At 42.6% G+C, this 17,934-nt stretch overlaps 1 protein-coding gene across 1 annotated transcript; it reads left to right on the top strand.

Annotated features, from left to right (window-relative positions):
• The first annotated feature begins 2,380 nt into the window (after positions 1-2,380).
• DYRK2 (dual specificity tyrosine phosphorylation regulated kinase 2) lies at positions 2,381-17,487 on the top strand. The gene is made up of 3 exons (XM_021547391.2): positions 2,381-2,649; positions 3,379-3,515; positions 11,762-17,487. The coding sequence occupies exons 1-3, from the start codon at positions 2,595-2,597 to the stop codon at positions 13,361-13,363; spliced, it is 1,794 nt and encodes a 597-aa protein (XP_021403066.1). The 5' UTR covers positions 2,381-2,594; the 3' UTR covers positions 13,364-17,487.
• The last annotated feature ends 447 nt before the right edge of the window (positions 17,488-17,934 follow it).

Here is a 17,934-nt window from a genome sequence, read left to right on the forward strand (position 1 = left end):
CAGATTTCTGAGTGTAAGGCTTGGCCATGAAATAATTAACCTTTGCTTTGTCTTTGAGTATTTAGGGTTTGCTTTCTTCTTTTCTTTGTGCATCTGCCTCCATGATTTTAAAGAGAGCTGTTAAAGGTATTGCTATTTGCAGCCATGGTATTTTGCAATTATATTACCATGTTCCTCCTCTTTATCAATCTGAATTCTGCATGAAAGGGGCTTTTAAACTTAAGTTTCTTGCATTGCATTCAGAAAGAATCAAGATGGGCTTGCCCTTGAGCTGCAATTCAGACTCCATCAGGTACTATCCTTGACAGCAAATGTCAGGATGGGCTGCAGATGGAGACAGAGAAAGAAAAGCATCCAAGCAGGCCCAAGGCCACTCACAGTGCACAGTCTTAGAAAGTGAATAGCTGGACAGGCACCACTGTAACGTGTTTCCACGGAGTTAATTCAAATACTATTTGCTACGTGACAGACTAACTCAGTTTTTTACATAGTCTTCATAGCAGTCCAAGAGTGTTTGAATAAACTGTGGAAAGCATACTGTGGATGGTGTACTTGACTGGAAATGGGTTGAAATGGGACAATTTAGAGGGTTTTGTCTTATCTCAGTGTTTAGGTGCAAGTTACCTCAGAACATGCATGAAACCATCTGTGACACTGACAGTCAGAACAGATACATTATTCAAGATAAAGAACTCCTGCAAGCCATACAAAAAGATAATTGTTATCAATTCCTGTTTTTTGTCTAGCCTGAGCATGAACAAGCTTCCCCTCCACCCCTCCCTGGACTAACTAGGAAGGTGTATATTTTTTTTTCTGTCTGCCATTCCTGAAACATTTAAGGCATCTTAGAAGACTAATGTTATCAGAGTGTTTGATATGCAGATACCTTTGCTGTGCATGAACTGCTTGTGAAAATTATGAGAAAATACAGAAAGTAATCAAAAAACACCATTTATACACCTGGCAGCCAATGGGGACATTGGGAGTGCCTGTGGACATCTGGGGTGATATTGAGGAAGACAAAGCTTTCTTTCAGCTACAGTGGAGGGAAAAGATTAGGTGGGTGTGGACAGAGAAGGTATGATTGCTTTTTCTATGTGACAGGAAGGGTTAGGGAAATTATATCTTTGTATCATTACAGGAAACGTCTTTGCTTATGCATACATCTGTGGCACTGGAAGAGGCAAAGGCATGGATTTATTTAGGGTTTTTTTGTTTGCTTGCTTTTTTGCTTAGAGTTAGAGAAAGGGGAGATTAATTTTTCTGTCTTTTCTGTGTACAGGGATGAAGGGAGGTCTGTCTATACATCTACAGGCCGTTTCAAAAAGAAAAACCTGCAAGGTCTGTATGGACTTCAAAAAGGGCTGAGCATAGGTAGGACAGTTTACTTCAACGCTGTTCCAAGCGGGGCAAATGTTTTGTCTTCTATTTTTGGCAGTAATGACGTTCGAGCTGACGAATCAGGAATTCAAAGCATTGTACTCCACAAAGCACATCGTTCAGTTTGAAAACAAGGCCAATAACGCCTCTGCCCCTCGCACTCTCATTCTAGGCTGAGACACTTACGCCTCCAGGGCAATCCCAAAAGCTTTTTCCCCTCCCTTTTTAAAGTTTTCACTTTATGCGTTTCAAGTTATTTATCCCTCGTCCCGCGGGGCCACCTTTGTCTTTTCGGTGTGGCAGAGCGGTCCCCGCCGCCTGACGAGCTGGCCATCCCCGACGCTCTGCCCCACACACGCCGAGTTCCCCGCGAGCATCGCTTCGTCCCGCTCGCGCTCCCGCCGCCGCCGGGCCGGGGCTGCCGGAGCCGCCTCCCGCCGCCGCCGGGCCGGGGCTGCCGGAGCCGGGGCTGCCGGAGCCGGGGCTGCCGGAGCCGGGGCTGCCGGAGCCGGGGCTGCCGGAGCCGGGGCTGCCGGAGCCGGGGCTGCCGGAGCCGGGGCTGCCGGAGCCGGCTCCCGCCGCCGCGCCGCCCTGCCCGGGGCCAACATGGCCGCGCGGCCGCGGTGCCAACGGCCGGGCAGCGCCGGGCCCGCGCGGCGGGGCCGTTGTGCGGGCGGAGCGCGCGGGCGGCGCGGCCGTTGCGCGGGTGGGTGGGCGGGCGGGCGGCGGGCGGACGTGCGGCGCCCGGGGGGAGCCGCGGGCCGCGCCGCCTCCGCGGCGGCGGAGCGGTAGGGAACAGGAGGGAGCGGCGGGGAGGGACGGAAGGAGGGCACGCGGCCGACGGGGCGGGGATTGCCGATCCTGCGCGCTGTTTGTCCCCGCTCCGCCGCGCGAGGAGGAGGGTCCTGCCCGGCCGCCTGCTGCTGCCTCCTCCTCCGTGCGAGGGGACCGGGGCGACCGGGGCGGGGGCGGGGGAGGTGATGAGCTTGGGCCGGGGGCTGCGGCGGCGGCGCGGCTGCTGCGGCTGCGGCGGGAGGCGGCGGCGGGCCGTTGGAGGGTCTGTCCGGCCGGCCCGAGGCCAGGGGGATGCAGCGCAGGACGTGTCTGGGTGTAGCTGATCGGAGAAGAGAGACAGACGCCGCCTGGAGAGGCCGAGGAGCAGCGGAGGAGAGCCACCCTGACATGCCTTTTCCTCTCCCTCCTCTCCAGCGGCCATGTTAACCAGAAAACCCTCGGCAAGCGCCTCCGCTGGTGCTGCCTACCCAGCCGGTAAGGAGAGCGAGCGAGGGCCGCCGCCGCTGGGCCGGGCTGCGGAGGCCCGGCGGAGGGGGACGGAGGCGGGGGGCTCGGGGCCCAGCGGCCGCAGCCGCAGAGGTGCCGTGCGTGTCGAACAATGATCCGCCCTCCCCCCGCGGCAGCCGAGCCGGGGGCCGCCGGGGGCTGCGCGGTGGGCTCCGGCGAGCCGCTGTTGTGCGGGATGGCGAGTTCGCCTCGGGGGAGCGGGGCGGGGTGAGCGGGGGGGGCCGAGAGAAATCACGGAGGGAAACAACCCAAGGAGAACTGGGGAGTGCCGTAGCGGCCGTGTTTGACAAGGGGCAGCGGTGCTCGCCGCCGCTTCCCGCGGCAGACTTGTGAACTCCTGGCAGGTCCCCGGCGGCGCCGGGATTTCGCCGGGCCAGACGGCTCGGGGGGAGGCGCGGGCAGCCGTCCAGCCCCGAGGCGTGCGCGGGGCAGAGCCGGCTCGTTCGCCCGGTTAGGCGCCTGCCGGTGGCGGGTTAATCTCAGATGAAGGGTTTAGCCGGGCGAGCGCGGCCCGCCCGCGCTATTAGCCGGATCGGTGCGTGTGCGCGCTGCGGCGGTGATTAGCTTTTAATGGCTTCTGCCTGAAGCAAGACGGGCGGCGGTGCCGGCCGAGCGCTGGGGCCGCCGCCGCCCCGACGGGCTCGCTGCCCGAGGGGCCGCAGCTGCCCACCGCGCTCACCCCTCTGCTCTCCGCAGGCAGGGCAGGGGACAGCGGCCGTCCGCTGCCGTCTTCCCCGGGCACCGGAGCCGGGGTCTCCCGGGCAGGAGCTGGGACCGGCCCGCCGTCGCCCCTCGCATTGCCGCCGCTCAGGGCCAGCAACGCTTCCCACACGGTGAGCCGGGGTAGGGGAGGGTGTGGACGGGGTGCGGGGAAGGGGCATCTGACCCCGGGTGTCGCGGCGCTGCTCGCCGTGTGTCCCTAGTAGCAGGGCCGAGCGCGCATGGGTCCCCCGAGGCACATGGTGCTGAAGCAACGTGCGGTTGATTTCTGCGGGTTCCGATGAAATGTGCATGCTTGGTGTGAGGCTGGGACCCTGTAACTGCACACATTGCTTTCTCCCTCCCCATCTTCCCCCTCCCCTCCAACCCCCCCCCCCCCCCCCCCAACTTCAGACTGGTTTTCTGTCTCATTTTCAGAGACAAATTCGATCTTTCACACTTGCATAGAGGAGATGTTCTGGTGAACACATATTTTGAGATGAGGTTAGTCGCTGATTAAAATGTCGTATGAACTGCGGTGAAAAATGAAGGCTGCTCTCCCCTTCATATGTCTGATCAGCTCAGGCCGATCGTAGTCTTCCCTAGAGAGAGCTATCGCTGTGCTCAGGGACAATGATTAGATCAATCTGCCTTTATTGCTGCAGTAGTTTACCTGTAAAGAAATAACCGCTGATGCACGAAAAGAGTGTTATTTTCCGGTTCTGTGATATCGCACATTATCTCCCACTCCGAGTTAATCTACTAGGAATGAAACTTCCCAAGTATGCTGCTATATATGGGTAAGAGAAGGTATCTGTCCTGGACGCGTGACGGAGTAGAGAGAGGGATCTATACGCTGTCATGTTAACACTAAATATCTGAGATTTTTATTGCATACATTTCCTTTTAAATTCTGAAAGATTTCATACTGACCCTGAAAGGCATACTTTTCATAGAATTAATGAGTTCTTTATGGAGGCTCACATACTATCTTTGTAAACATATGGCAGAACTTTAAATGGTAATGTGATGATGGGCTAGTGGAAGGTGAAACTGTGCATTTAAATATTAGTGTTTCAGTGACTTTCCATGTAACTTCAGGGATAAAACATATTCAAATCCATTTATAGCAAGAATTGTCTTAAGTTAAATGAAAATCACTATATATATGTATATAGGCTATTCTCAAAAGGAGTGAGGAATATTCTGCAAATTCAGAGTGGAGCTGCATACTTGAGATCAACTTCATTGTATTTTATGTAGCTAGAGTACATGTCTGAATTGTTTGTTAGTATAAAAGGCCAATTTTTTTCACATTTGTATACCAGTGAAGTGCTGCTTGATTTTGAGTTGGGGCAACAGCTTAGGGGTTTGTCTAAATAAAATCATAGAAGAAGGAACATAGTACAAACAGCCTGGGCATCAATCATGCAAGTGCATTTACAGTAGGACTCGCATGTAACAGAACCCAGACTTATTTTAGGATTTGTAAAAGCATGGTGGACCAGCTGTTTTTCTGTGACTACTTACTTATTTTGGAAGTACAGAATTTTGGTATTCTTATACAAAGATTTTGTGTATGTGTATTATATACAGTGTCTGTGTGTGCATATATATATGTATGTATGTAAAGATGCAGTCTTTATAAAAGCATTCAAGGGGTGTTTAGGTGTTAAATTTCTGTGTTCCAAGTATCTTTACAAGTATGTGATTGTGTATGTGTACCTGTGTTTATATGTGTACTTATAGAAGCACTCAGGAATGATCAAGCATTTTATGGCTATGGATCATGTCCCTCTAGATTCTGACTGTTTCGAAGTCTGTCCTTCCTTTTTGATAAAGAGCCTATTCTACAGTGGTTTTTTTAGCCTTTGGTGCTATTACAGAAATGCCTCATACTGCCTTTGTAGGTGGTTATTTTGTGGTTTGCTAACATAACTTTTTGTGGTAAGGATCAGATATGACACCAGAATGCTGGATTTTAACCTGAAAAAGAAAAGAGTGGCAGTATCTGTTCTGAAAATTTAGGCCTACTGACCTCAGCTGACACTGACAGATTGAAACCATTGGTTTGTATCCCACCACTTCCTCCAATCAGACCTGTTGAAAATGGGTCCTTTCAGTTTTCTTAAATTATTTTCCTTCTTGTGTCCATTTGCTTATCCCGTTTTCATCTCTGTTGTATCTGTGTGGCTTCTGTAATAGCTAAAAATAGAGTATTTCTGGTTGTGTTTCAAACTTTCAGAAGGTATGGTGGGCTTAAGTAGGTGAACTGCTGGTGTTTATATATACGTGTGCATAGTATGTATACTAATTGTGAGATAAACTGAGGTAGAAGTTACGCTTTGTTTAAGCTGAAGAGTTTGTTTCTTAATGCAGACAGGGAAGAAGTCAACTACCTGTCATATTTCTTGCTTATGTGATCCAGCCTCTGCTGAAACTCTGATCTCCTACTGTCAAGTGAAATTTCATTGTTTGGTTGGTTATAAATAGCATGGGTAGAAGGGGAGAAGATGATGTTTTACACAAGCTTCATAAAATGGGACAGAGGTTTTGGTGGCAGTCTTTGCAAGCACAGCAGCCTTTGTTGCTAAGCAGGCGGGGTTGTGTGTTCTACTAGGGAAAGGTTTTGTTTATTTTGTTTTTAAATGTGCCTTCATCCTAGGCTTATTTGTGCATGCTTCCATCCCTCCCTGTCTGTCTTTTTTGCCTCGTGGTGGAAAACATGAACCTATTTCCAACCCCTTGTCCTCTTCATTTTCCTTTCCAAAGTCAGTGCTTTCTCTTTGGTAGCCTTATGTTCTTGCTCTGATGATTGGAACCTTTTTCCATTCACTCTCTCCTATTTCATTATGGTGTTCTCACATCCAGTTGACATGCTGCAGTAGAGATTATCTTGCCTGCCTGCTGCTCTGCTTGTATAAATCCCAACCTGTCTGTGAGTCCTTCTTTCAGACTCATCTCTGTCTTCTGCCTAGCTCTATCCGTGTTCTTTCTTACTTGGCATGTATTCCTGCATTCTGCACTGTTTCTGTTTCTCTTGCAGTATACCAGTATTAATGTTTCCATCCTCCTGTCTAGTACTGTGAAACAACCCATTTACAGTGCATGATCCAGTGCCCTCCCTCCTTCAAGCCCTAAGATTGCTTTTGCCATTCTTGAGCCCATTTTCTTTTGCCACCAGCGTTGAATGGTTATCTGTATACTTTTGCATCAGTTATTGTATTAGTCTTTAATTTTTTTTTTAATTGACTTAAAATGGAACAGAAATTCCTGGACTCTGTTAATACAGAGACCTGGTAGGTCACATGCTGCCTATTTTTGCTGTTGTCATCTGCTTTAAAGCAGGTAAAACCCAAGCAAATACTTTCTTACTGTGGTGCTTTCATGTATTAAATTGCCACAGAAATGCTGTCACAATTGAGTATAAATAACTATGCAGTCATGACCTGGGTTTTGCTACATCTTGTTTTCTTCAGGTGTTTCTTTGTCTATTTAAAATTTGTATCTGGGGGAAATTTGAGTCTATCTTAGCTTTCAAGGGCTATGGGGGTTGGCTGTGAAATTTGGATTCCAGCAGATGGTGACTGTGGTCCTGTAGGGACTGCAGTGCTTTTGAGCACATCTCTCATATTTGTGTAGTCCACCTAACCCAAGGGGCTCAATTTAGTGTACATTGGCTGTACTTTTGAGTTTCATCATGTGTAATAAATGCCGGGTATCCCAGAAGTATTCATACTCACTGCACCCCTAAGGGAATTCAAAAAGTTAAGAATCAGTATTACTCTTGAGGCATAGTACAGTCTGTGAAAATATTTGCTATATGAAGTTATGTTGAACATTTCAAAAAATAAGCTTATAGGGCCCAGCTACAACAACAGCAGATATCCGAATGGTGTGTTCCTTCTACTGCTCTTGTTGAGCCCCAAGCTCAACAAAGGCTTAGTCTTTTTTGGTGTATAAAACCTATACTCACGATAAAACCATTAGGGATAACCCTGTATTATTATCATTGTACTAATTAGCAAGTATTTTTAGTTCTGAACAGAGGAATGTTGCTGAATTAGTTTATCAGGGAAAAATATCTTTTGTACATTTGCTCAGACTTTTGTTTTGTAGTCAACAAAATAGGCAGTGTAGCATGCCATATGTGTGTGTTTGACACAGGAGGGCTGAAACTGGCATGCCCAGAAATGCTGTGAAGAAAGGGGTATATAGTGTAACAATTATTCTTTAATGAAGTTACTACTTTAGAACACTGTTTCTCCCTTTGTCTTCATCTGTGCGAAGCAGTAGCAGATAATGACATCTTATTCCTGCGCAGTATTTCAGCGGGCCATCATGATTGCTCTATTATTAAGATTAATTTTACAAACCATTTTAGATTTTGATTGACAGCAAAATCTTTTTTCTGTGATTTTGCTCAAAATAAAATTACAAGATATAGCTGAATCATGTGTCTATCTTGGATAGTTTTATAAGGTGCTAATAATCACACAAAATTACTGTTACAAAGATGAAATATTATACAATTACATAATACCTTGATGCATTTGGAGGATAAAGTTGAGAAGAGGTATATGCTCCTGTGGGCTTCAGTCCTATAAGTAGTCTTCTAAAAGGCCTTGAAGCAGATCATGGGGTGAGTGTACTGCAGAGGAATTGTAAATGAGTTTGCCACCTTGTTAGCAGGCTGGATTTATTTTCATGCTACTTTCCTATTGTTACAGGTCTGTAGCCTTAGTAAATTACTGGTCTACTTCCTAAATCCATTTGTGGAGGCAAAAGAAACCCAAATAATACCACCCTCAAATTAAAGTTCTATTGCTTTTTAATTTGTTTATTGATCATAGTTTAGGGTGCAGTTTTGTTTTGTTTTGCTTGGTGTATCTTCTTCAAAGATTAGGTGAGTGTTTTCGGCATAGTCATCAACTTTCATAAAATGAACATACCAAAGTAAAAGTAAGATCTTAATGGTGATTTTGAAGTTATTAGAAAATACTAAGAAAGAGGAGAAACACTGCATTGTAACATTTGCTGTTATGTAATTGATGGTGTCAGAAGGTTCAGGAAGATGGGTTCAAGCTCACCAGTTACGTCAATATATTTTATAGACTTACAACAGTAGGTTTTTGATTATATGTACTACAAAAATATGTAAATCTTAGAAGGTGTGGATGGGTTTGAGCACAGACAACACACTATATAATCAATAAGCTTCATAAGTGCATGCAGGTGATCAGTTGTGTAGGTTGTTTGTTCTGGAATTTACGGGTCCATCTGCAGAAGCAAAATGGAAATGTTATAAACCTCTTAGGCTTGTGGTTTTGTTTGAAAGGCTGATGGAGCTTTTGCATACTCAGAAGAGTTTGGTACTGGACTAAGAAGCCTGTGGTCTTTTGTAGCTTGCCAAGCCCATTAATTGTGATTCAGGAACTTAGGGTGTTTTAGGTGAAGCCTGTGGAGCTTGTGAGCAGTGCAAGCCTAAGCCTGACAGCAATCTCAGACATGCAAGTAGCTGGAAGTAGATAGGCAGGGGCAGAGGACTGGTGCAAATCCAGCCCTCATCCAGGTTGGAAATGGATGAGGAAAATCCATTTTTGATATGACTTTGTGATCGTGTTGTGTCTGATAGCTCTAAAACTCCTGTTGGGCTTTTTTGAAAGAAAAGTGGGCTTTCTGTGCAGCTTTTGGAATAGAGCCTGTGAAAATGTGATATTTTCTACAAAGAAAACCAGTGCTACTGTCTGCATCTGCATTTGCATTCACAAACAGCTGATTGAAACTGGCAAAACCAGTCACTTAGGATTTGGGTTGAAGTTGGAATAATGCTGGTGATTTCGTTCTGCTGCTTGAAAAAACAGAAGAAAAAACATGAATCTGCCTGAAGATGGAGGAAGCAGAGCTACATGTGAACACTTTAAAATGTGTTCACAAACACACTTTGAGAAAAAAGAACTTTTTAGTCCATGTTGAGATGGAATAAATATATGGGTTTTTTTCCAATCCCTGAAGAACTTCTCAGTACATATATTGAAGCAAGCAGTGCTTAGGAAGAGTGGAAAATAGTTAACTGTGAAAACAGGTGACTTGAGGGGAAAAAAAAAAACCTCAAGCTGTGGCAATGACTGCTTGGGTTAACAAGTGGCAATGAGTGCTTGGGTTAACAAGTTCTTAAAAGATTAGTTTTGCAGCGTTATTCTTTCTTCATCATTGTCTACATTAGTATCGCCTACTCCCAGTTTGTGTAGATATGTTCTGCTTTTCTTCAGTTAGTGTCAGAGAACTAATTTTTGTACCTGGATTTTCCAGACTTAAGTCTTTGGAATTGTATGTTTACTCTGATGCTTCATTATGCCTTTCTTGCACAGCTCTCCAGTGCTGCATGTGCTGAACCTATGACACATCTTACTAACTAGATCTGGTTCTTCTGAAATAGATGATTTAGCAGCTCTTGGGGCAATTGTTTTTTCTTTGCAGTAACTGCTGTTTATATACAGGATCAGGGCAACCTTCAGGAAACAGCTGCTGCAGTGTTCCTCAAACTTGACCTGAAGGAATTGTCTGTAGGCATGAGAAGTCCTCTTAATGATTTAACTTCTGGTGCTTTTGAGGCATCAAACTAGGAAGGGGGTTTTTGTTGACTTCCTGTGTATCTTCATTGTGCTTAAATGTTACAGACATCTTTGCTCTGAATTGTGATTGTGTGGTAGTGCTTTCTACTTGATAGATGAAATTTGGTAGTGTGAGCCCAAATTTCTCTGCAAACAAACATACAGAGTCAAACAGCAGTGATGAATGAGCATCAGTCAAAATGGAATCGGAAGAGCAATCAACTTGGCAGAAGCAGTCCCTGAGAGCTCTTGTTCTTACATTATAAGAGTTTCAGAGCTACAAATTTCAATATACTGTCCAAAGGTGAAGCTGGTGTCCAGCTGGCAAGGCTTTGGGATCAAGCTACTGAATTTACAAAAATATGCTTCTGCCGTATCAGACTGATGCCATACAGAAGCACAAAGTATGCTCGAGTCTGCCTTGCATGTCTGGGTTTTCTCATTAGGAAGCACTTCTGCTGTTGCAGCACAGATTTCATTGCCTCATATCATAGCACACAACTGTCATTTTCTGATTTCATTTCAGCAACCTTAAGTGAACAAGGGATGTGTTATCCTTAGCTGCCTAGAAAAAATACAGTTCAGATGAAAAATATTCTCAGCCCTGGCTTGATCATCTGTCTGACAGTATTGGTGAACTTTTCATTATTAATTTGACATAAATATTAAGACTGGTGAATCAGCTGGAGAGACAGCAGGGGAATTCTTCCCACATTTGTGTAAGACCAGGCAGAAGACAAACTAATTATCCTCTATTTGAGAGCAAATGAGGAATTCTGAGGACAGCTATTTTAGTGGCAGATATTCTTGTAAATTTCTTGTTACTTCTGAAAAATAACAGGTTTGGAGGAATAGCTGTTTTCACACCCTAGTACTTTGCTGTTTGTTTGCTTGAAAATGCTGAATGCTGCTGTTTATTCCCCGTGTACATACTGTCAAGAACAAATCTAATTTCTAAAATCTAATAATGCTTTTTTTTCCATTTCTATAAAATAAAGTTACTTTATGTTTCTCAAGACAAAGATTTGCTCTCTACTCAAGTCTGCATAAGGCCCCAAATCACATTTTGGTTAAAAGTTATTGTTAGACTGGTTTGGGTAAGTGCTGTAGGATATGCTTATTCTTCATTGATCAGAATGTTTTGCTGACTTGTGACTGTCTCAATTGCAAGCACTAAGTTACATTCTTGAACTTCAGTAATGTGTGGGTTCTTTTCCTTTTTGTGTGTGTCACAGCACATTCTTTATTGCTTAAAAATGTATCTGTAACCTTTGATGTACAGCAAATTTAGAAACAAGTTAAATTTGGATTTCTGAGAACAGGTGATGAGAGCATAAACCATGTAAGTTCTTACAGGCATTGTATGTTATATTCAGCATCTGTAAAACTGTTACTATTTTTTATGAAGTCTGGTGTCCCTTAAGCATGCATGTTGATGTTACAAGTCTGCTGCCTTGAAGATTCCTTGGAAATATTGTTAGCTTCTCATGGTAGCATGCTTGTGATTGCCTTGTTGTAGACATTTTGGAGAGTCATGAAAATAGCATTTGAGAAACAAGAATCAGGGAATTTAATAGCATCTAGCAGTATCACAGTATACATGCTGTATTTTTTAGATTATTGGTAAACAATTGATATCCAAGAAGACACTTAATTTTGAGGTGATTTAGGCAGAATGGAGGGTTGCAGAGTGAATGTTGAAGCATGGAGTTCATGTCTGTCATGTCTGTCTTGTTAACTGGGTATGTATTTGTTTTCAATTTTAGGTTGGAGGCAGTAAGCACACAATGAATGAGCACCTACATGTTGGTAGCCATGGACAAATCCAGGTTCAGCAGCTCTTTGAAGATAATAGTAACAAGAGAACAGTTCTGACAACGCAGCCAAATGGACTTACAACACTAGGCAAATCTGGATTGCCAGTGGTTCAGGACAGACAGACAGAGAGTGCACACAGGCGACAAGGGAGCTCTAGCTCTTTAAAATCTACAGATGGAACAGGGAAAGTGAAAACCTCTCTTATCACACCAGAGCAAGCAATGAAGCAATACATGCAAAAATTAACAGCTTTTGAACATCATGAGATTTTCAGCTACCCTGAAATATACTTCTTGGGTCCAAATGCAAAGAAGCGGCAAGGTGTGATTGGTGGTTCAAACAACTGTGGGTATGATGATGACCAAGGGTCTTACATTCAAGTACCCCATGATCATATTGCATACAGGTATGAAGTCCTAAAAGTTATAGGGAAAGGAAGCTTTGGGCAGGTGGTGAAGGCCTACGATCACAAGATGCATCAGCATGTGGCACTAAAAATGGTGAGGAATGAGAAACGTTTCCACCGCCAAGCTGCGGAAGAAATTAAGATCCTTGAACACCTTCGGAAACAAGATAAGGATAACAACATGAATGTTATTCACATGTTGGAAAACTTCACATTCCGCAGCCATATCTGCATGACATTTGAGTTGCTGAGCATGAACCTTTATGAATTAATAAAGAAAAACAAGTTTCAGGGCTTCAGCCTACCTTTGGTTCGGAAGTTTGCCCACTCAATATTACAGTGCTTGGATGCTTTGCACAAAAACAGAATCATTCACTGTGACCTTAAACCTGAGAACATTCTGTTGAAACAACAGGGTAGAAGTGGTATTAAAGTGATTGATTTTGGCTCAAGTTGTTACGAGCATCAGCGTGTCTACACTTACATTCAGTCACGGTTTTATCGTGCACCTGAAGTCATCCTTGGTGCTCGTTATGGGATGCCCATAGATATGTGGAGCTTGGGCTGTATCCTAGCAGAGCTTCTGACCGGTTATCCACTTTTACCTGGAGAAGATGAAGGAGATCAGCTGGCTTGTATGATTGAACTATTGGGCATGCCTTCTCCAAAACTCTTAGAGTCATCCAAGCGAGCAAAAAACTTTGTGAGCTCTAAGGGTTATCCCCGCTATTGCAGCATCACAACCTTGTCTGATGGCTCTGTAGTACTTAATGGTGGACGCTCTCGGAGGGGAAAACTGCGTGGCCCACCAGAGAGCAGAGAGTGGGGTAATGCATTAAAGGGGTGTGATGATCCCCTCTTCCTTGACTTCTTAAAACAGTGTTTAGAATGGGATCCTGCTGTCCGTATGACACCCAGCCAGGCTTTGAGGCATCCCTGGCTAAGGAGACGGTTGCCAAAACCTCCGACTGGGGAAAAGGCCTCAGCAAAGAGAATTTCAGAGAGTACTGGTGCTATAACTTCAATTTCCAAGTTACCTCCAACTTCAAGCTCAGCTTCAAAACTGAGGACTAATTTGGCACAGATGACAGATGCCAATGGGAATATTCAGCAAAGAACAGTGTTGCCAAAACTCGTTAGCTGAGTTTGAAAAACCCAATGCTGTTAATATGAGAGATAAAATGTGGCTGAGCCTTATTTGTATGAAAAATTAGCTCAGATATGCATTTTTATTTGCTCAATAAATCTATTAATTTGTATCTTTCAGCACTCATTTTAAATGTAATTTTAAATGTTAATTTTGTTTTTATAAAAATACGGGGACAATGCTTTAAGTTTTTATACTTATTTTTTAAAATGTTTGTCTTCTACAGTACAATTAGCCTTACTGTAACTAGTGTGACACAGTAATAAACATCAGTGGCAGGCCACTGGTTACAACATGACTGTCATGCATTGCAGCGTGGTATCAAAGGTATTAACACCTTTCTCTTCCATGGTTCATATTAGTTTTAACCTGGGGTAAATTTGAAAGACTACCTTTTGGATTTTATGGGTTTGCTCTGGATTCTGTGCATACTTACATCTATGACTGACTGGACTCCAGGGAGAATACTCAAAAAATACAGTTAAGCACTTGTAAACTTGTGGTTTAAAGTGGAGCCATAGCATGTTCTGTTGTCATTTTTTATGTGGCAGCCCAAAGAAAGTAGTGGTATCACTAAAGGTACTGTCACCGCCTATGGAATACTTTCTCTAAAAGTTATGGGCTTTGACTAAAATGATAATTTCAACACAATGCAAAAAATAACACCGGGGCTAAAAAGACTCTTACGTTGCATGCCATGTGTTAGAGAGAGAGGAATGGGTAGTCTTGGAAAGCATGAAAATGCCAATGTGTCTGTTTCTCCGAGTTTGAAAGTGGCTGATTAGTTGGTAAAGGAAAATTGTTCTGAACTTCATTTCATGTCTCTAACATTGAGCATTCACACAGGTTCTCCTTTTTTCTTCTGTTTTTTTCCTCCCATCTCTTCTCTTCTGCTTTTTTCTAATGTGCAGCTTGATCTCCCAGAATCACATAGGCAGAAGTGCTCATTCTGTCAGTTTTATACTGTAACTTCCAGACTGTTAAGCTACATGGATTTCAAGGTTGCTTTTATTTCCTCTGACAATGTTTGAGCGACTGTGACTTCTGTGGTACATTTACACTTCAGATCAAATCTGCATGTAGGAGCAAACACGATGTTACTACATTGCTTCCTGTAGAGGAGTACTTCACCTTAGACAGTTTAACTGTAGAAGGAAAGATCCTCAGTGGAAAGGTTTTCAGTTGGAAGACACCATCTTAGATAGTTTCTAATAATGGAAAATTATCAAAGGAGAGCTAAGTGCTTGGAATTTGATTTAATCTTTGGCATTTGTAGATGAAAATTAACTCTGAAAGAACAGTTAGAGATATATGTAGATTTGTTCACGTGTGCGTGTGCTAATGCTTGGTTTTTCTTTTTTACTTTTAACTGCTTTCATGGAAGAAAGATGGTCTACTAAAGAATAGTATCTAGACCTACGAGAGAGGTACTCACATGTTGTAGCATGTTTTCAACAGGAACAGTTTGAAATCTGAGATCAGTATTTTAATGCATACAATGGCTGTGGATGTATAAAACATATGCAAAAGGAGTTTTAAACAAAGTAGAACAATCCATAAGGGTTTATGGATGTTAGAACAAGGCATTCTAGAATGGATTGCATTAAACCTCAGTAACTTTACTTATAAACAACATTTATGTGCACAGATTTTACTGAGTTACTTGTACAAATTACGAAAATTACTTAAAGCATGGTCCCCTGAGAGGCCAAGAAAGTTTCCGGTTAAGTTCTTCATATTGGTTAATTTACCACTTACAGCCTAATTTTTGTGTGTTGGTTTGTTTTATTTTTTAATTTAATGTAAGACTGGGGGAGGGATATAAAGAAAAAAATTACAGAATTCTCAGGAAACATATCGCTGAACTTCTTGCCAAAAAGTCAACACCTAAAGAAGCTCCAAAATAATTTCTGAGTAGAGGATGTTATTTGTTGATTGATAAATGTAAAAATTAGACTGTCAATCAACCATTTTTCTTACTTTTTAAAATAAAAAGATAATTTCTTGCCTCTAGTCAAATTATTTCGTGTTAACTGTTCACAACTTCATAAAATATGTGTAAGTGCAATATGTAAACATGTGTGAAATCATGTTAAAAATGAAATATAATACTTCTAAGAAAAACGGGGTTTAGCATATTAATATCCAGTAAATTATGGTCATTAAATTCTAAGTCTGGAAAAGAGATATATTAATTTTAATGTAAAATTGTCTAACTCTCATGACTGGGAATACAATACTGTGTATTTTTCTACAGTAACAGGGAATCTTTACTTCCTCCACCACCTGCTTGGCTTTACCACTCCTTTCTACCTTAACTGTTCCTGCAAAAGTTGGCAAATAGGGATGCTGATGTTAAGGGTGAAAGAAGAATCATCTCCCTTGATATTTTTTAAAGCAGACATTGATACATGTTCCTGCCTTTTGTGGCAACTTAAGGTGAAAACATTAATGATGTTCATGGGTCATTAATGGGCTACAACCACTAAATTTTCTTTTTCGTGTAACCAGTTCTTTATGCCAATAATGCATTTATGATCCACCTTCTTCATAAATGCTACCGGAAACTTAAAGGCCAAATTATAGTGTGAAGAGCTATTTTTTTAACCCAGATACAGTGGAACTTCCTCTATACTAAAGGAGCAGCTACATCAAGGTTTTTAAGTGATGTAGATGCATTTTATTGTAGCTTATTTATACCTGTAAAAAGAAAGCGGGGGGTGGAGGGGGAAGGACGTTGCCTCTTTGATGTGATTTTATTCTAAGGGCTCTGATAATTAGGCTGATAGAAGCTGGCTTGGAAACAGTGCTTAGTCTCACATGTTACCATTGTCTGGGGATGTCTGAGCTATTTTCAGATTTAGTAACAGCACAGTGTTGTCTTTGGTTGCAGTCTCACTTGGCTCAGTTTCTTGCACCACTGGTGTGTTCATTACCAATTAAATGTTGGAACAAGAGAGTGATGCAAGATATGTAGATTAAGGATAGAAGATGGATTGTGCCCTTGGTGTTAACAATGTGCCTTTTGTTACAAATGCATCTTGGCCTCTTTAACCCTTGGAATACTGCTTAGTAGGCATGAAATCTATTTTTAAGTGCTATACCTGTCTTAAAACATCCTGTAGATGATTGAGGCCTTAATAGAAACAATAAGGCAATCACACTGCTAGGGTGGAGAGGACACTCTGTTCTTGTAGTACCGTCTCATTAAGGCGTTAAAGATGGCCCTTCCTCATTGGTTGTACTTTAACATCAAATTGATTTTTTTAAAGTAATTTTTTGTTATAGTGACACTAGACTATAATCAACTGTATTTGTAAAAATTTACCTCAAACTCTTTAGTTTTATAGTGTGATTTAATCCCAGGGCATTTGGTATGAACCAAAGTGCATTCCTTTTATATGTGCCTGGCTCTTATAGAAGTGACCAGGGATTTTTACAATTTGGGTGCAAGGCACTTAAGCCACTTTTAACTTGGTGGGTGGTTTGGAGTTATAAATTACTTCATGGGAATGTTGAAAACACTTAAAATACAAAAGTAGCATCGGGCAATATTAAAATCTTTAAGCAAGGGTGTGCATTATTTAATGCTCTCCATTTGTTAATTTTTTTTTCCATCAGTAATATTTGTGATAAATATGAAAAGAACTCTTTTTACAGTCATCAAAGATTAGAATATTGCCCAGTGTACTGCTATGGTAGCATTTGAATAAAATAACATTTGTGAATTATTGTTTCTAGGGGCTTGTACATCTCTGCTACAAATTGTAATTACTCAGTTCAACTGCTACAATTGCGTCTAAGCAGTAACTTGGGTTTTTATTGGGCAATGAGTTAGACACGTGACTGTAATATGCTGCAACTGTGTGTACTGAAAACATGTGAAAAATGATTGAATGTGGACTGTGTATATATTTATGTATAATTTTCTGTGAGATGCTGCTGTTGCCACTTAACATTAAAGATGTTGTAGTGGGTTTTAATCCTAGTGGCCAGTTTTATGATACTGTATGTATTGTACAGCTGATGACAGGAGTTAAGACTGTTCTAGTGAATATTTGTTACATTTTATTGTTGTGGCCAGAGATCATTTCAGAATAAAATTTTATGTCCTACTTTGATTCTGTCCACTGTACTTTGGGTTTTTTTGTAGTGGTAAAGAGAGTCCTTGGAATGCTGACATTTCTTAAATGTGGAGAGGCCTCCTAGCCTGCTCAGTCAGTGGCAGCAGTGCCTTTGTCCCCAAGCTTGCTTGATGGGTCATTCTCCATCACCCATTGCTGGAGAATGACTCTTCTACTGCTTTATGTGTCTTGACAGCCTTGAATATTGCCCAAAGGCTGCTTTTGCTCTGTGGTTTCTAAAGTTCTTGTCAGGACTTCAAAAGTAATATGTTTTGTATTTTTGTTTGCCCCCTATTCAAGAGAAAAGATCTTTGGCAGGGATTTTGTGGACATGGCTGTTCTAAGTTTTTTTAGCTGCTTTTGAAAGATTATTTTAGATAACAGGAGGTCTGATTTTATAAGAAATACTTGATTGAGACAAGTACAATGTGTATTTTACTTAAA

Source organism: Lonchura striata, chromosome 5 (genome assembly GCF_046129695.1).
Source record: "Lonchura striata isolate bLonStr1 chromosome 5, bLonStr1.mat, whole genome shotgun sequence".
NCBI classification, from domain to species: Eukaryota; Metazoa; Chordata; class Aves; order Passeriformes; family Estrildidae; genus Lonchura; species Lonchura striata.